General features: G+C 48.9%; 1 protein-coding gene across 2 annotated transcripts in view; it reads right to left on the bottom strand.

Annotated features, from left to right (window-relative positions):
* Positions 1-19,667, bottom strand: part of PLXNA2 (plexin A2) — a 324,134-nt gene that overhangs the window by 278,106 nt on the left and 26,361 nt on the right. For both annotated transcript variants that reach the window (XM_054026508.1, XM_054026509.1), the window contains exons 2-3: positions 4,158-5,433; positions 1,253-1,435 (exon numbers count right to left, since the gene is read on the bottom strand). In XM_054026508.1, the coding sequence (XP_053882483.1) occupies positions 1,253-1,435; positions 4,158-5,345 (1,371 nt within the window). In that variant the 5' untranslated portion in view covers positions 5,346-5,433. The remainder of the gene's footprint in view (positions 1-1,252; positions 1,436-4,157; positions 5,434-19,667) is intronic.

Below are 19,667 nucleotides of genomic sequence, written 5' to 3'. Positions count from 1 at the left end.
GGCGCCAAAAAGCGGTGCCTCCAAAAATTTTTTTACAGTATTCCTGGGCTGGGCTGCCGGCGGCGCGCTGACATGTGCGGCTCAGACTCCCTCTCCCAGTGCAGCGGCCGCTCCATGCAATTATTGTCATTGCCGGCGGGGGCGGCGTGCTCGGGGAGGGGGCGTAGCAGAGGTGAGCTGGGGTGGGGAGCCCTGCGGCAGCTCCCCCCCCCGCGGCAGCTCCCCACCTCAGCTCATCTCTGCTACGCTCCCTCCCCGAGCGCGCTGTCGCCTCTCCACTTCTCCCGCCTCCCAGGCTTGTGGCAGCAATCAGCTGTTTGGCGCTGCAAGCCTGGGAGGGGAGGAGAATTAGAGCGGGGGCGGCGTGCTCGGGGAGGAGGCGGAGCAGAGGTGAACTGGGGCGGGGAGCTGCCGCACGGCTCCCCGGGGGGGGGGGGCGCCTCAGGGCAGAGGGGGGGCGGGGAGCTGCCACAGGGCTGGGGGGGGGGGGGGGGGGGGCAAGGTGGAAGTTTCGCCTATGGCGGGAAACTTCCTTGCACCGGCCCTGGGTAAGTGATAACTAGGGGTGTATAGTTGAAGGGTTTCTCTTTTTCCTGTAGTGAAGTTGGTAATCTTGGGCTATTTGGGTGGCCCGTTCCAACATAAATTGGTCCAATTACCTCACTTGCCTTGTCTCTTTAATATCCTGGCACCAACAATATACCGGTGGCAGGTATAGAGTATGCAACAGCCAGTGCACTGCTGAGGCCAGTATTACACATGGTTGAATGGAATGGATAATAGGAAGCAGAGCAAGGTGCCTGACAAGATCTCAGCTGCATTCCACTTTGTATTGGCTTAGAGAGATTTTTGAGTCCCAAACCTTGGTGCAATGAGAAGATATTGCCTTGTCTGACTAATTTACGTCTCTTCAAGGACCCGAAAGGACATTTTCCACATGCCTTAAACTTTGACTTGCCACTAAGCGCTGTATCATTCCAATGCCTGGTGTCTCTGGGTTCTGAGCGAGACTACATTAAATGGTGCCCCATCACCAGTACAGATGCAGGAGAGTTTGCCTCACATACCACTTGCTTCAAGTACCTCCCTAACTCAAAGCCTCGGACTTAATCTCATACTACCTCATAACTGGCAACTGAGAAAGAGATCTCAGGAGCAGTACAAAGGTGGCAACAGCCTGGCAGATCAGTGTTCCTGGGGAAAGGGAGAAGGCACTGATCCAGGCTCTCTGGAGTCACAGGAGCAGCCTTACCTTCTTCAGCTTGCCACTCTTGGTCCCCACGAACACCACGCTGTAGCCGTTGTAGACGTACGAAGCGACCGAGGTCATCCGGTCACGGCTGGCGGTGAAGAGGGTCACCCCCTCCACGGGTGTGGAGCCTCCCAGTGGCTGGTTAATGTCCAGCCCGCAAAAGTTGTCGTCTATCGGGACTGGCTGGAAAAGACAAGGCATTGGGCAAGGGTGAGCTCGAGGTGAAGGTGAAGTGCTCATCCAAGCACCCAGGCTCAGGCAGAACTGAACGCACAGTTGTAACCATGGGGTGAGCGCACCGAACTTCCCCACACAGTAACTGGGTGTTCACAACAACCCCCTGCTCACGTACAGCTGGTTCATCTCCCTAGGAGCTAGGGTCACAGCCATTCTCCCCAGCATGACCCAATGAACATCTCTCCTTATTTTTGTAATCTAGGCCAAGCAGCTGCGTGGCTGGCATGGGTACAGGCCACGGTGGGTGCACCACACGCTAGCTGCCAGGAAAGCCTTCATGGACAGGACTGATGAGAATCCCCACCATGTCATTAACAGAAAACCATAGGGGAAAATGGTTTCATTAGCTCTCTTGATTCTCTCCCCTCTCAGATCCAAACCCTCTCCCCCCTATTCTGTCCTGGTGCATTCATGTCCCAAGCTGACGCTGTGTCTCTCTCCTCCACTGACTTTACCTCCCTCTAAATAGTCTTGGTCGGATTTCTGGAGGTCCTGATCACCTGCAGCTCCCAGTCAAGAAACAGGAGCTGCCAGGTGCTTAGCATCTCTGAAAAAAAAATCAGACCAGCTGCCTTTTCAAGGGCCTACGTCAGGGGAGGAAGATTGCCTAGAGTCTTGCACTGAAGATCATTCAAAGCTTCTTCTGCATTAACCAGAGAGGTCACAGCACATCAGCACAAGCCATTTCTTCCTCCCCATCTCAAACCCCAAGAAGATCTGAGCGGGCCGTTTCCACAGCATGGCTGACCTAGGGAGCCAAGGAAGAGGACAGAAAACTGACCCAGCCTCACTCACACAGGAATATGTCCCTAATCCACCTCGCTGGCCCCAGGATGTGCTCCAGCAGCCTTGCTCACACTGCACTGGACTGTCAAATCCATTCATAAAAGGAATCTGCTGTTCTCTCCTCCCCCCATCCCACTTCCCGAAATGACCCAGTGTCACGCAGACGGGTCAGCAGAGAGTCACATGGCTGGGGCCAGCGATTGCCTTCCACTGGCAATGAGCCTGCAATGGGTCAGCCACAGGAAGTGCAGGTGTTTGCTCTCTACCTCTGCCCTCTGAGCATAGAAAGGAAGCTGCCATTTCCTCTCAGCTACTCATTTCTTTAGGGAAGCAGCCACCTCCCTCCTGTGCAAACAGCCTGACTTCATGACAGATTTAACACTCCGGATCTCCTCGTTACATTCCCCGAGTGAATAGGATGCTGGTGCAAGGTGCCAGCCAGACTGGCTGTTCTTAAGAGGGACAGTATTTATCAATGCCCCCCCATGGAATGGACCCTGGCAATGCAGAGTTTCCATACTCCTGGCCAACCCTGTCCCATCCTTTGAATGCCCCTATCTGATCTAAAGGGCTGTTTAGTACCTATGTTCTGCTTTCAATACAGCATGGTCTAGCACAATGTTTTCAACCTTTTTTCATTTGAGGACCCCTACAAAATTTTGAATGGAGATCTCTCCTTTGCAAAATCTTAGACATAATCTGTGGACGTCCAGGGGCCCGCGGACCAGAGGTTGAAAACCACTGTTCTACGGTAATGACAACGTTTCGTGGACCCCTTAGACATAGTTTTCAGATCCCCAGGTTGAAAACAACAGGTCTAGCAGATAGAGAACTGGACTGGGAGTCAAGAGCCCTAGCCTTTATTCCCAGCTCTGCCACTGACTTGTGGTGTCCCCTCACTCTGCCTCAGTTTCCCCTCTGTAAAATGGGGATAAGGATGCTTATAAAACACTCTGAGACCAATGAAATGAAAGACTCCATATTATAGCTAAGTATTGCTAATTGATCACTTTGCTGAGCCTGCCCAAAATGGAATTAATGCTAATTAGTGCCGTTTGTGATGTGGACATCTACCAACTAGGATTGGGATTGCAATTCACCAACTCATCTCCCAGAGGAGCCGCTGAATAGCTACCAAATGCCTTTGAATCACTATTGGCTGCATTAATTTCAGCAGGTTAGATCTGAAAAGCTCAGTGTCTCGTGGCCATCTTCCGCACTATCCACTCACCTGTTGCCCCAAAATTCCCTCTCTGTCCTCATTTAGCTCACATTTTTTCTTGGTACCCGAGAGTTGGAAGCCAAACTGAATATGTTATGGTGAAAGGAGTTTCCAGGGATTGAGATGGCTCAAAAGGAATCTGTATGGTATGTAAATCAAGATCTGAACTAGCAAAGTAACAGCACAGAGTGTGCAACTTCCATTTGCATTCACCTGGTTAGTTGTGTTTGCACTATACTTTCCTGCTGCAGGCTGGGAGAGAGAGGCTTTGGGTTAGTCTGATTTTGGAATCAGAATGGGCAGCTGGAAATAGCAGAATGCTTCTAACAAGCTGTGACTTTTTAATCTGTCTACCTAGCTACTTCTGTGGCCCTTCGCACCCTAATCATCTCACAACATTAAGGATTTAATTCTCACAATCTGAAGTAAGGAGGATTATTATCCCTGTTTGGTATTTGGGGAAACCGAGGAACAGAAAGATCAAGTAACTTCCCTAAGCTGACTCAGGGCGTCTGTGGCAGGGCCAGGAATTGAATCCAGGTTTCCCAAATTCCAGTCCAATGTCTCCACCCCAAGACCATTCTTCCCTACCAAAATGGTGTTAGGAGTGAGATTGATTTCTCCAGAGCAATAGTGGCAATGTACTACAACCATCCTTACTGCTTTGGTGCACTGGACATCCTTCCCCAGGAGCCAGTTGAGCTCCAAGTTGCCTTCCCCCTGGTAACAGGATTGCAGGCGCTCCTTGATCTGGCTGTTGATGGTGCGGATGGGGAAAACACAAAGAGCCGAGTCATCAGGAGGCTGGTGATACTGCTTCTGCCCCTTGGAGAAGATGGCAAAAAGAATGTCATCCTGGGCTGTGATGTTGAGGGCATTGGCCAGCACGTCCCCTGGCTTGGAGAGATAAGCCGCTTGCAGGAGGCGGTACTCCACATCCCCCTTGATGCAGCCAAAGGGCAGCGAGACGTAGGAGTGAAACTTGGGGTCATTCTTACAGAGGCGGACGATGCGGGACGTGTAGAAAAGGTCATTGGCCGAGTTGATGGAGACTCCCTCGGGGGTCTCCGGTTGCACCGTCAGGAAGTAGACAAAATTGCTGCTGGCGAACCCGTAGATATAGAAGATGTCGAAGTGTGAGACCAGGGCCAGCGTGTCCGAGGGGATCTTGATGAGCGATGAGACAAAGTCGCTGTGGAGCTCGTAATCCAACATGGCTGATGACTCCGGGTCCCGCGGCAGCTTGCGGCTAGAGAGGGTGGGGAAGTAATCCTGCTTGCCATCCACTGCAGTGCCGATGAAGAGCTTGCCGTCCTCGCCGTCGGAGCGCACGATCACCCCATACATGGTGCCTGTCTTGTTGACGCTAGAGAGGTAGTGCTCCTTCTTGTGGGATGGCTCCACCAGGATAAAGAGGTCGTCCAGCCGCAGCAGCTTACAGACGCCCTGGTAGAGGCTCCCGCAGGCCAGCAGCCGGTTCTCTGAGTAGTCAATGATCAACAGCTTGTTAACGTTGTTGGTGAGGGTGAGGATCTCACTGCAAGGCTGGACAATGAGGGGCGGGTAGCAGGACTTGTTGTCCTCCTCCGGGCCGGTCTTGTGAGCCACCAGGATGGTCAAGTTACCTGAGAGCTTGTAAACCCGGTTGATGGCTCCAATGTAGACTGCCCCGGTGCCCTGATGGACGGTCAGGTGGTTGAAAGTCCAGTCGCGGTTCTCTGAGTGGAAGGTGTTGAACAGGGCAGTACTGGCTGCGTTCCGGGAAAGTGAGACCAAAAAGAGAAAAACCACAGCTGCTGACCAGCCATCGGAGTCCAGCATCCGAGGCCAGTTCTTCCTCTGATCCATCCTGGGGCAGAGGAGAAGAGAAAGGGGAGGGTGAACTTCCAAGCTCCCTGTATGTGTCCCTTGCCCTGGCGAGGTTCTTCACATGGTTCTGGAGAGGGGAAAAAAAATACACACAAAGCAAAGGATTAAATCCAGAGAGTGCCCTGTAGACACAATTCAAGAGAGACTTTTTAGTTATACAGTCCTTGAAATAAAGCAAGGACATCTCTAAGCCCAGCCAGCATTAAGCAGGGTTCCTAACTTATTGGAAAACCGGTCAGGCTCCATGTTTTGCCACTCGATTTTGCCGCTGTGCATTAATTTGTTACGTGGTTTAACTGTTTATAATGGGCTCGGTGCCTGCGTTCACGGAGTGCAGGAGGAGATAATCAACCTCAGCCCTGGGACAAAGATTCCACAGTTCATGCACCCAACCATCAATCTAAATCTTGGCTGAAGGCACTTTTCCTACTGGGTATATGACTGTAGGCGAGGGGTAAGTAAGAAGTGTTTTTTGCCTATAAATCCTGTCTAATTGTAATTAATGATGAAGGTTAAAGTTTCATGCAGACAAGTACAACTTGCATTTATACAACAACGCTTTCCGTGCTTATAACAGTGCCTCCTCTCTGCCTCTCACCACTGCAGAGGTCTATGTACCCTGCTGCCTTTGAGCCTGAAGGATCCCAAAGCAGCCTTTCCAAGGATTACTTCACCCACCACTGAAACGCAGCCACCTGCTTCTGGGCTGGAGGGGTATGGTAGCTGGGTGAATTAATATTGACATAGGAGATTTGCACAAACTCCCTACACTTGTGAAATTAATCCTGGGATCTTTAAAGCCTATGCAGAGGAGACAGGACTTTGGGGTGCAAGGTCTTGTCCAAAACATCCACTAGATAGTAAACTGCTTGTGTACTCTGGGTGGAGGTCATAAATACAGAATCCCATGGAACATCAAAGGTCTTCTTTCATCTATATGGACACGTAGCTGAAGGCCTGCCTCCAATCAAAGAGCTCTGGCCAAAATCTGTTTGGGTGAGACATGAAAGAAAGCAAGGGACCTTACATGGAAGATGTGTATTTGGAGAAAGCAGTTGATAGTCCCTAAAATTTCCCTTCCCGTTATCAATACCATTAAAAGTGTTGCAGTCATCAGCTCAGTGCAAAAAATCCCCATGGCCTCAGGGAAAAGAGCTGGCTGGAAAGAGTATTCACATGGGAGTGGGATCAAGGGAAGAGGCAGGTGAGAGGAGAGCCCTTCATTTCCAGGGCACTTTCTGGGAAGCAGCAACAAAACGTGGAGGCTTCCACGTTTGATTTTCTGTTTCTTTATAAAATGCAGGTGGCAAGAGATGATGCAAGAATCCTTCCCATTCCCAATGCAGTTACTCTACCTTGTGATTCATGGGCAAAATCTAGGCGACAAGCCAGAGGAGCCAGACCACAGCAAGATCCCATGTATTTGGATGGCCACCTGCAGCTATCCAAGAACCTGGTCCTGTAGAGCTACTAGCCGTGCATGTAGAACATCAGACTTTGAGTTGATGAGGTTACTTGAAAGTCCACAAAAGCACCCATGCTCCAAGATCAGCCCTGCCCTAAAGCATGTACTTGAGAAACTCCAGTCTGAACAGGACCTGTGATCAACGGGACCTGTGAAACCAAGTCAGTGAGGCAGAGGAAGCAGAGTCTGGGAAGGAGGTGACACTTTGCAAGGTGGTATCTGTCCACCTACCCTGAAGCTGCCTCATCACCGCAGTATTCAGGCAGAGGCATTGATGTTTCGCCCTGCCCCCCTGGCTGAGGGGTAAACTGTAGGAGGAGGAGTGGGAGGAAGAGAGAGAGACTCCAGAGGGATGGGGAAAGGTGAACTCTAGACTCCATCCTGGGGCAACTAGATGGGGAAGTTCTAAAGCAGAAAGGAACTACAGAGAGGACACTATGATCTCCATCGTCCCTCCAAAACCAGCCAACCAAAGCTGTTAGGAAGTGAGAGCTCCCCAAACCACCTGTATCTGAGCAAGGAAAGAGCAGGGAGAACCCTTCCTTGCATCAGTGGGATTGGTCACCGTCTGCACAGAGGAAGGAGCACATGCCTCTTTGCCAAAGCTAGCTACCGCTGCTGGGATAGGCAGGGCTATGAGCACAGAACCTGGGCTGGCACAAGCAAATATCCACTTGCTGCTAAAAGGGGCATGACAATTTAGGATCTCAGCCAGTCTCCTCCCCCATCACTCCTGCTTTCTAGAGATGGCATGAGCTGCCTCTTCTCATCCTTCTGAATTTGGCCCACTCCCCTTCCTTCCACCCTGAGTGTCACTCAAAATGGGAAACTGAAAAAAAAAAATCTGCCTTTCTCCAGCCCACTTGTGCACCTCTTGTTTAAGTTTCACAACCCATTGTGAAGAAAACTTGCAATCCCCATTTTACCAGCAGGGAACCTAAAGCACAGGAAAGTTAGGGGACTTGACCAAGGCCACACAGTCGGGCTGTGGTAGAGCCAGGAACAGAACCTAGCAATCCTGGCTCCCAGCCCCTCTCTGTACCTAGATGATCATACTAGATGAGAGCCTGGAATTCTCCCAGCAGCAAAGTGCTCAGCGTCACTGAGTTTTCTCCTCCTTCTCCCCTTGTACTCCCCTAGAGCTGAGACTCAACCTGATTGAGGTCAGTCTTGGCTCTTTAGTGTCAGCAGGGCAGTGCCTGATTCGCTGTGACAGACAGGAGCTGAGAGGAACCATGCAACTCCTTCCCCCCCCCCCGACCGACTTTCCTCCCTTTGTCTCCTTTTGATCTGAATGCTGGTCATCAGCTGCTCAGAACCTGCCTGAAAAAGCACAGGTTGGCAGAGAGTGTTCAGGACTTCCACTTATCCTCTGCTTTCAAAAGCTCTCCTTGGCCGTGGACAAGGGAAAGAGGTTTCTACTCTGCAGCTACTGCTGTCATTCGAGTAGCTGTGAGAAGGGAGCAGTGGTGGGGTTGCTGCTGCTGGAACAGGGTATGTTTTGGCTGCATGAATAACTGAAGAGTGAATCAACAGTAGCATGCCACATGGCATGCCCTAGTGACACTCTAGCCTCACCAGATTCAGGATGTGGACTGGATTCAGATGAGCCCCCCTGGAAATTCATGCATCAAGCTATATGCATCCGAAGAAGTGGGCTGTAGTCCACGAAAGTTTATGCTCTAATAAATTTGTTAGTCTCTAAGGTGCCACAAGTACTCCTGTTCTTCTTTGTGCGGATACAGACTAACACGGCTGTTACTCTGAAACCTGGAAATTCAGATGCTTCTCTGAAGTTTATCTTAATTTTCCAAACCACTTGAGTCTGCAGGGCAGTTCATGCAAGGCTTCCAGGATTCTTGGTCATGCCCAAAGTACTATGGCAACAGCCTATCTTGGCACTTCAGCACTTCTGGCTCATTAGTTTTAATTAATTGTATTATGATAGAGCCTAGAAACCATAGTCAAGGCTCTATACCCCACCGGTGAAGGCACTGGACAGACGTAAGAAAGGGTACGTTTGCACTGCAACCGGAAGTGCACTTACAGCTTGTGTAGATGTACCCGAGTTAGCATGGGTATCAACTGCAGCGAAGCCCAGCCTGTCCAAAACTCCACCGAGACCCTAGGACTGGTTCTTCGACAGCTAGCCTGTGCCAAAGTCCATGGTGCTGTCGCTTCACTGCTACTGATGCTGGAGCTAGCCAGAGCAAAGCTAACGTGGTGATGTCCACATGTGCAGCAGACAGAGCCACCGACAACGCTGCCCAGAGAGTTTACAGTTTGAGTGTCCGACAGGAAGCAACAGACAAATGGGGGTGCGGATTGGGAGACTGATGCAGCAGTAGAGTGAGTACAGCTGTACAGAAAAGCAGAAGCCCTCCAACCAGTACCAGACAGGAGTGATCCCAGCAGAGGTAGGTTCTAAGGAGGGACTGAGAAGGGGATAAGGTGTCAGACGCTAACCGCTAGGGCATTACAGCACGAAGGGGCAACTTGAGAGCCCTCGCTCCTTCCCTTTGTGCAGTGGTGCAGCTGCAGTGAGATGATGGGGGTAACATTGCCCAAAATAACTAGAAGTCCCATTTTCAAGCATCAAGGGGTATGTCTGCCTTTTGAGCTGGGCGGGGTGGGTTGATTCCCAGCTCCCGGAGACATACCCATGCTAGCTCTGATCAAGCAAGTGTGCTAAACACAGAGCATAGCTGTGGTGGCAAGAGAAGAGGCTAGCTGCCCCAAATATGTGCCTCGGGCCTAGGATGGGTACATCTACGGGGCAGCTAGCCCCTCCCACTGATCCTCCTGCCAGGGCTACGTTCTATTTTTAGCACTTCAGCTTGATCAAAGCTAGTGCAAGTATGTCTCCTTGAACTGGGAATCCCTCCCTCCCCGCCACCCCCCAGCTCCTAGTGTAGATATGCCCAGAGGCGCTTGGGAACCTCAGGGTATGTCTACCTGCAAAAACAAAAACCCCACCCCCCTGTGGCAGCGAATCTCAGAGCCAGGGTCAAAGGAGCCGGGCTTGCAGGGCTGTTGCTACAGGGCTAAAAATAATAATGTAGACGTGGCTCCAGTTCTGAAACCCAGCAAGGGGAGGGAGGGGTGTCCTCAGACCCTGGGCTCACGCCCGACCAGGAACATCTACACTGCTATTTTTAGCACTATAGCGTGAGCCTGAGTCAGTTGACTCCCGGTCAGACTCGCTGCCGCAGGGGGTTTGTTTTTGCAGCGTAGACGTACCCTGAGTGTCACAGACAGTGAGTGAGGAGGGCTCCGAAGTGCCCATCTGTCACCCCAGCAGAAGGAACGGAGGCTGGCGGTACAGACCATGTGCGCTTGCCTCCCAAAAAGGGAGAGATGCTGCAGCCTAATCTCCCCTCGCCCTCATTTTAGGCTGTTGAAGGGCAGCCCTAACTCCTCATCCGTCTCCCACTCCTTCAGCAGCAGCCGACTTCTGAGGAGAACAAAATGCAACCTTGAGCGGCAGAGATCATTCCACACCTCATCAGCGCTCCCTCCCTCCAGACACTTGACAACAAGACCATTTCAAAGCTGATGGGGTCTAGTTTGGGCCTGGGGGACAACAGTGGGGTGGGGCTGGAGCCATCCTGACATCCCTTCCCCCACTTCCCTAACACATACACTCAGTCAGCTGTCAAGCGGAATTAGGAACCGTAAGGCTGGGATTTCCTTAGGAAACAGGCGGCTTGCCTTGGGAAAGTGCTGTCTGCGTGATGCAGGCTTACATCGGAGAGCGTTTCATCCACCCTTCCGGGACCGCACAGAGAAGCAGAGGGATTTTTTTTGTTTTAAAAAGCCTTTCTACTCCCCCCTCCCCCCGCACGCTTACATTATTTTCTCTGCTCTATCCTGACCATTCACCCCCTTCCTCAGCCACGTGAGCCCCAGGGTGGGACACAGACCCTTAAAAATGAGACCAGATGAGTCCTTATACTTCTATAGCACCTTTTGTGCCTAAGGGTCTCAAAAGTTCTACACACGCCACACCTCCTAGCTCTATTATTCATGCCGAGTTAGCTGATAGAGGCTCCACTGCAAGTCCCTCCTGCAAAGAGCTTGTAATCGAAAAAGGAAGCATCGTTTCTATTTTACAGATGGTGATGTGAGGCACAAAGAGGGAGCTTTTCAAAAGCACCAACTTCCACTGACTTGGACTTGCATCTAACTGCCTTTTGCAAATCTTCCCCAGAGAGATTACGTGGCTTGTCCACGGTCACACAGGGAGTCTGGGGCAGGCAGGAATTGAAGCCAGATCTCCTGAGTCCTAGAATATCAGGGTTGGAAGGGACCTCAGGAGGTCATCTAGTCCAATCCCCTGCTCAAAGCAGGACCAATCCCCAGACAGATTTTTACCCCAGTTCCCTAAGTGGCCCCCTCAAGGATTGAACTCACAACCCTGGGTTTAACAGGCCAATGCTCAAACCACTAAACTATCCTGCCCCCCAAATTTTTTAAACTGGAAGAGACCCTGAAAGGTCATTGAGTCCAGCCCTCTGCCTTCACTAGCAGGACCAAGTAGTAATTTTGCCCCAGATCCCTAGGAGGCCCCCTCAAGAATTGAACTCACAACCCTGAGTTTAACAGGCCAATGCTCAAACTACTGAGCTATCCCTCCCCCGTGCCTTAGTCACAAGGCTACCCTTCTACCTGGGAACAGAAGAAAACAGGACTGACATATAGGATGGGAGAAGGAGGGAAATTCTGGCCAATGATACCGGGGGAAAAAAGTCTCCTTTCATGAAAAGAACCATCTGTTCTTTAAATAATCATACAGAATAGAGTTTTTAAGCTCTTCTCCAAAAGGCAAATACTTCTCCGATGATGGTGGGACAAAGGCATAGATTAGCTACTGGATTTTTCATCAGCGTCACCTAGCCATGCTCGGAGCAAGTCTACCTGGCATGGTGCTTAAACTCTGGCTCCTGAGCTTACAGCAGCTGTCCTGCTGGTGGTGGCATTGGTAGAGCTGAACAACTGGAAATTTCAACCCCAAAAATTCTAGTGCAGACAAGGCTGTGCAGCAAACTGCATGGAAATCAACGTAGCGTCCGTGGAAGGATGAAGAGCCGAGTCAGCTGCGCTGGGATCCGATTGCACCTGTTGTGCTAGGGAGTCTAAAGTATTTCAAACCTGATGTTTTAAGCCACCTCTCGGGCTAAAAGGCACCAGCAGAACGGGCCAAATGCACAATGCAGGATTTAGTGCTTTAAGACAGTCATAATCTTCCACAAAAGCCTCAGTGTCATCACCCCATATTTCTGATGCAAATTGTTTCACAAGAGCAACAGACAGGAACACCATGTTTGTGGTGGCTGGAGGTCATTTGGGGTGTAAAAGAAGAGGTGTCTGAGAGCTGAAACCCTTCAGGTATTGTCCAGATCCACCAGGGAATAAACAACCGATCCAGATGGCAGGAGAGGAAGGTCTATTGCGTAGGGCACTGCACTGCACTGGGACTCAGGAGACCTGTGTTCACATCCCAGCTCTGCCAAAGACTCCCTGGGTGTCCCTGGGCAAATCACTTATTCTGTGCCTCAGTTCCCAATTGGCAAACCAGAGGTGATGCTTCCCCACTGCACAGGATTGTTATGAGGATAACATCTGGTAATAATTATGAGGTGCTCTCAGATCCTATGGGAATGAGGGCCACATAAGGACTTAGAAGGCAGATTTCAAGAGGAAGATCTAACTGTATTAGCAAATAATCCACCAGGAGATATCTTGGGAGGGAATCACATCCATACTTGACCGCTGGGAGAACCAGCTCCCCATTATTCCTTTACACATTGTCTTGGTGCTGGTCCCTTTCCCAAAACAAACAGCCTCTGGGATCCAGCAAAATGACTCTTTGAAACAAGCACTGTAATTCAGTTGCAAGCGTCAGTGCACATAACCCAGGTACTAACTGCCAATGAAGTGATGCCGGAAGTGAAGTGCCAACCAGTGCTAATGGTTAAGGACTGTGACACAGCAGTGTTGGATGGGTCTGCCTCGGCAAGCAAGGTCTACATTCCAAAGTAGGTTTCACCCTCTTTTTGAATATCCCTGTTAATTTACCAGGCTAAGATTCTGGCTGTACCATCCATTGTCTAACCACCTCCCATTCAGCAGTGCAGGCTTGAGTCATTTGGAGCAGCCCAGGACTTACTGCGGGATAGAGCAGAGAGCGCTCACAGGGAAGAAAAGACAGAAACAGGGGTGCACTGAGATCCAGCACACAGGCACATCACCAAGGTAGCAAGAGGGAGCCCTAGGGCACTAGGAGCAAAGCCTAAAATGCACGTTGCAATGCTTGGGAATAACTCTTCTAAGGGCTCCAGCACAGAATGTTTTGCATTTCACCAAGGCCTTTATTCGGCCTTTGCAAAGTTGTATAAGTGTCCTTCTCCCATTTTACAGAGGGAGAAAACAAAGGTAGAGAGAATAACTTGCCCAGAGTTGCACAAACCAATGATAGAAAGGGGGACAAAATCCTGGTGTCCTACCTCTTTGGTTTGCTCCTTTACGCACTAGACCAATGCTGTCTCCAAACCAGAGCTGGGATTTGGAAAGATGAAACATTTTCAAGTTGTCTAAATGGCGTATGTGAATGTCTAATTGGCTAATTCAAAGCACATCTTAGGAGATTTGATACTGCCCATTACCGTAGCAATCTAAATGGCTAAAAATGGAACAGCAGCTCAGTTTGGAGAAAAGGCCCAAAGTGCATAATTCTCCATCCTTTACAAATCTGAGGACAGGATGATTGCAGCAACCAATCTTATCACACTATCCCAGTGCAAGACGTGCTCGTCTCCAGCTTAGCATTTCAGGCTTTGGTTTATTGAATCACCCTCAGGAGAAAGAGTCCATTTTGCAGTCTGTGGTAAAATTGCCTGTTCCATTAGTAAGCAGTGTTAAGTCTTTGCTACTCTGGGTGTTTGGCATCAGTGTCAGACTACAACAAATGCAGTTAAAACAGTGCAGTTCCCCTAGTATCGACACGCTGTATTGGTGTGAATTGTAACTTGCACTAAGGCAGCATAGGGGTGAGGTGTAGTCATGTAAACCACCGTTTATACCAATGCTGGGCGTCTACACCAGGGCTTTGCACTAGTACAGTTACACTGATGCAAGAGAAATCATCATTACAAGGCCTTAGAAACCACGGACTGAATTCCTCTGTCTCTCATACGTGGTCTCCCCCACTTCAGAGTAAGAGAGCTTGCACTACTATTGCCTGTGCTATGAATAAAGACAGGACTTTACTCTCCAGAGCTCCCCAATTCAGCACCTCTCACTTGCAGGCAAATGAAGATTTGATTGACTCTGATATGGTTTTCAGTATTTAATTTGCTAACGCTCCCAAAAATGTACCACTCACAAGCGAGTGTCACTGAACGGACACTTGCTTGCTAACCTTGGGAAGAGAGACAGGTGTTTTTGAAAGGTAAATAAGCCACTCAATCCCCGAACAGCCATCACTAATCTCATTGTTAGCGATAAGACAGGGCAGAGGTAGCTGAATTAGAAGCCTGTAATTGCCCGAAGTGATACTTCCCTGAAATGCCCACTTCATATTTGTGGTCTCTTAATTTTTACCTCTGGTTGTGGCAATCTGAGGTCTCTCTCCAAGTGAAGCTGTGGCTCCCGATATTGTAAGGAAGGCTGTGGCAGAAGAGGAGTCACTCTGCATTGAACTTGAATGAGAGAGTGGAAACAGAGCAGAGTCAGCCGCTAACCTTTCAGATCAGCCTCACTCGCACATTTCCTCTCATTAATTTTCCAAGCAAATGTTTTTTTAAAACTCTCCCTTTTCTGGCTTGGGAACATTTCAAAAGGGCAGAATCAAGTGGCTCCCGGGTCTCTGCTCTGAGGAAGGCTCTCCACGCTGCTAACTGCTCTTCAGGCATACAAGAGTTGCCGATAACCTGCAGTAAACACTGATGACCTGATCGCAAGCGCCACGCTTTCGGGGCAGCTTTCTTCTTGGATAAGATGACAGCACAGCCTGAAAAGAGACACCGAGCGGCCTGCATGTGAAATTAGCAACAGCGTTGAAGGCTAGGAATGTCCTGCCTTGTTGTTTTAGGCGGAAGGAAATACCAGGAAACTGGACGCAGGGGAGGAACAAAGGAAAACATTTACACAGATTCCGGATGTGCAGGTACAAGGATCCCACTGAGCAACAGCCAGGCAGGCTGCGGAATAACTCCAGTTTGCTCAGTTTAATGTGTAAGAAAGAACCGCCCCCCTGTCCCCTATGTACCAAGTGAACCACTGAATTGTGGCATCTCAGAACCCAATACCCCCTAGCCAGAACCGAGTTATTAGCTGGAACAGTGCATGTCAGAAGGGAACTCTGGTCATTGCTGTATAGAGAAGATTTCTCATAAATGATGATCTCAAAGGCCAAATTAGATCTTCCCCCTCCCCCCCCCACACACACTAAACACAGCTCAATCAAAAACCACTTCTCTCTACCCCATACCAAGGCAAAGGGGTTTTCCATGGCAGAGAACACAAACTGATGGAAATCTAGAAAGCAAAGAAAGAATTTCACTGGATTGGAACGGGCCATGAGAAATTCTTGCTTAAGGGAACTCCGTTACCTCCTTCCCCCTTACTAGCCCCGGGTGCTCTTGTGAACATCACTCTCTCAGAAGGAGCAGAGGAGGATAAACATTTATCTAGGGAACAAATGAGTACTAAATCAATATTGTTCAAGTAACCAAGGAACCAGGGCTGCGATTGTCCAAGGAGGGAGTTTGGCAGCTAAATTCCATTGACGTGCAATGGGAGTTGTGTGCCTAAGTCCCCGAGGCCTTGTCTACACTAGGAAATTAGGTTGGTCCAACTACGTCACTCAGGAGGTTGAAAAATCCACATCTCTGAGCGACGCAGTTAAACCAACCTAATCCCCGGTGTGGACAGCGCTAGATTAACAGGAGAATTCTCCTGCCAACCCCAGTTACTGCCTCTCAGGGAAGTGGAGGATGGTGCTGTGCCGCTGCAATGTTTTCAGTATAGACAAGCCTATGAAAAAGGGTATGTGTGAGCTCACACGCAGTGAAATCCTAGCAAAAAGAGAAGGCACTTGGTTATTCTCATATGTGCCAGGAGGTTGAGGTGAAGAGTAGGAGGAAGCCTTGGGTTTCCTTTTATCTGCTAACTCATATTCAAACTACAAACCTGTCTTGTTTTCACTAGGAGTTACCTCAAATTAGTTACCATGTGTTGGCTAACACATGATGAGAACACACCTTTTCCCCTAGTGAGATGAGATGCACCCTCAGGCTTCTTTGGAAACCCTGCTCAAGGTGTCCAATACCTGACAGCCACCAATCAGAGAGGGAAGGGGACCACATCCTCCCGATCGTCACTTTATTGCCAACGTATGAGAGCTGGTGAGAAACTTTTTGATGAAATGTTTGTCAAAAAAGAAAAAAAAGCCTTTTTGTCAAAGCTGAAGTGTTTTCCAAAAACACAATCGATTTTGATGAAAAAGGACGTAGAGAGAGAAAGAGCGTGCATGAAAATCTAGCCTTTTTGATCAGAAAATGCACTATGCAGAACAAGGCTGGAAAATAACAGTTTCATGATGCACAATGTTTAATGGTTTTGAAATGTATTTTTGTTCCTTGTTGGAAGGAAAGCAATTTTGTTTCATAGAACCCTTTGAAAAGTTCTGTTTGCATTACAACCAGGAACGAAAACAAATGTCAACGTTTTTTGTAAACCAGAATTGTCGTGGTCTGGCCAGCTCTATGCTGTGCCTTATTTTGCAAAGTGCCTTTCACAACTACGACATTCTCAATGGGTTTTGCAAAACTACCATGAATATTAACCTAGAGAGAGAAATATTAAAGAGAAGGAGGTACACTTTCAGGGGAGATTTAAAGAGTACCAGTATACAAGGAGGTTATCCCTGAGGCCTGATGCATCAGAGAAAGTGGATCCGGCACCAGGGATGATGAGATTGTGTGAAGGCACAGACAGGGGGCCTGTGTGGAGTGCAGTAGAGATAAGACAGGCTTTGTGGCACAGAGAGCTTCAAAACCCAAGGAGGGCAATTTTCAGTTCAATCAGGAGCCAGTGGAGAGGTCTGAGGGCAGCTATTCACAGCTGGAAGAGTTAAACACTGAGTTGGATGCTCGTGCGGGGAAAACGGGCGTGCTTGGGCGAGTGTAACTCGGATCCTTAATACTATTTGATGCCTTTTTTGTTTTTGTGAGCAGGGTATAATTTAGTCTAAAATGTGACCTTAAAAGCAATCTGGGATCCACTTGGCAATACAAAGTGAAAGGGAGAGTAAATTCAGGGACACAATATAAACTCGGGCATCTGAAAGGCTTCACTTAGACTGAAAGGAGTTATCTGGTATTTAAATAATTATTAGATTGAAGGCATAATCATGGGTCTGAGCTGATTTTTTTTCCCCCACTGTCATCCTAATGGAGACTATAATATTATTATTCAAATGCCTATGATTCTCATTGAGGGGGGAAGGAAAAAAAGGGCTCATTTAATCTCCATGTGACAGGGCTGCAGGAGGCACGATTAGTCATTTCTCTTATTTCAGCTGTCACTCACTCCCAGACGCTGCAGATTGTCATTAGTGTTATTTTATGCACGCGATAAAAAAGGGAAAATTAAAACAGAAATAAAGGAGAATTTTCTGCAGAAAGTGACAGGACCAAAGGAACAATTTAGATGTCGCCGGTGCAGCAGCTGCGTTCGCTTCATTAAGACAGAATCTTTTTTAAAAGGGTACAGTTAGCCATATAGGGTTTAATGTATGCATGAATCCCCCTTTTTCCCCCTGTAGAGACTGGCTGTGCTCAGCTTTCATTTAGCCCTCCAGCTCCCTGGCTGACCCCATGGCCAGTGTATTTGGAAAGGCATAAAGATCCTAAGATGTAGGATTTTGCATTGCCTTGAACCTGGGCATTGCGGAGACAAAACACTATGAATTGTGATTTGGTAGCGTTTTACATTCATTGAACTAGGATTCCCCACTCACTTATATGGGGTCCAATTCACCACTGTCCTGCACTTTGTGTCGTCATTTACGCCAGTGCATTTTGCACGGACTTCACAGTGACTAATGTAAATGACTGTGCCAGGGGAAAGCCAAAGACAGCAGGCCTGCCACCTTTTGTGCTTTAGGCCAAGGGAGTGAGAGTTACACTCAGATCCCCATAGCAGGTCTACACTCTGATATCCAGCTCTCTTTATGAGGACCTTGGGAATGTAGGATCTGGGAGCACACAAATCCAAGCACAACATTTTGCCCAGGCAGGGAAATGGGTAGATATTAGGGATGTAAAACCTGCTCTGAGAGACTCTCCCAATCCCCCTGCTATTGACCCTTCTTCGGAACCAAACTCAGAACTCTTGTGAATCATGTGACTACATTTCCCCTACTTCTGCCTTCTGGCTGGGACCAGCATTGCTGAAATACCAGAAGGAAGCAGCAGCCATACATGCAGGTGTCCAACACCTCACAAGAAGGTTTGCTCTGGCTAGTTTTCCAGCCCAGCTCTTGCAATACATCTTAATGCTGACTAAACACCCCTTGGTAATCCAACCCCAAACAGGTTTGCGAGTGTCTGGACTCACAGCCCTGCCAATTGCTCCAAACAGTCTTTCTGATCCCTGTTGGCTTCTGGCGGAAAGTCAAAAGAAAGTCCCTCTGTTCCAGAAAGAAAGTTAAATAGAAAGCCTCATTCCATTTTTGACTTATCACTATCTCACAATGACATCACATAACACAGAGGGACACTGCACCACATTCAGCTGAATGCATGCTTGCTCTCTGGATGAATCCTGGCAGTTACTCTGTCATTACCGTGAGCAGATGAAAGAGGGGCAGACAGAGGAGAGATCCATTTAGGTGCAACTCAACTGGCTGTGGGAATCTCTTTGGACCTGTCATCCAATACAAGATAACCCTTTGCGGGGCTTTTCGTCAATTTCAGTTACCCTTTATTCAACTCCCACATTATCTTAGCACCATGAAGCCCTGAAAGCAAGGCTGTAATTCAAAACAGTGCACATAAGTTTGGCCCTCATTCCCTCCCGTGCCAGCTATTCCCAGGACTTCCCCTTTCAGACCTGCCTGTTGAATCCTCTTCCTCTCCCTTCAGAAAGGAGGAGAGAGGCTCAGCCTTTTTATCTTTGATGAACTGGAGCAAATGAGATCCATCTGGTCAGGGTGCCTGGATGAGTCAGCAATGTAGCTCTGCACTTCTGCAGGGCTCTTGATGCTTCTGCCCTCTTGCAGGGGAAGACAGAGGATGTTGTAGACCGCAGAAGTATCTACCACCATACAGCACATAGGACCTGAACTTTCTGCCACATTCACCTGAACAGAAGTCCACAAAAGACAAGCAGCTGGGAGAAGTAAGGCACAGCATTAAAATACTGACCAACTTCTAACCTGTACAGAGATAGGCTTCCATCACTTAACTTCCCTATTCATTTTTCTCAGTTTGTCCCAATGGGCTGCTATCAAGGCCTGGGAACCACACAGAGTCTTGAGAGATGCTTAGCAGAAAAATAAAAACCCTTCTCATGTTTGTCTTTCTCTTAATGCCATGAAAGGTTGGAGTTGTCCTATTGACTTATGAAGCCTCTTCAGAAATTTAAGAGTTTGGGGTGGGGGTTTGGCTACAGTTACCCTCTGCTAAGCACTTTCTAGTCCGCTGGCTGATTCTGCCCTACGTGCTGTGTACAGTCAAACTAAGATTCATTACCATGAGGCCAGGAGCAGGGAGTTATGCTAGCTCACCCTGCTGACCTCCTCCATATGTCACAGCATGTCAGAAATTCCC

The sequence above is a fragment of the Malaclemys terrapin genome, chromosome 4, assembly GCF_027887155.1.
Source record: "Malaclemys terrapin pileata isolate rMalTer1 chromosome 4, rMalTer1.hap1, whole genome shotgun sequence".
Taxonomy (NCBI): domain Eukaryota; kingdom Metazoa; phylum Chordata; order Testudines; family Emydidae; genus Malaclemys; species Malaclemys terrapin.
The sequence above is the reverse complement of the archived record's forward strand: the minus strand, read 5'-3'. Positions and strand labels throughout refer to the sequence as shown.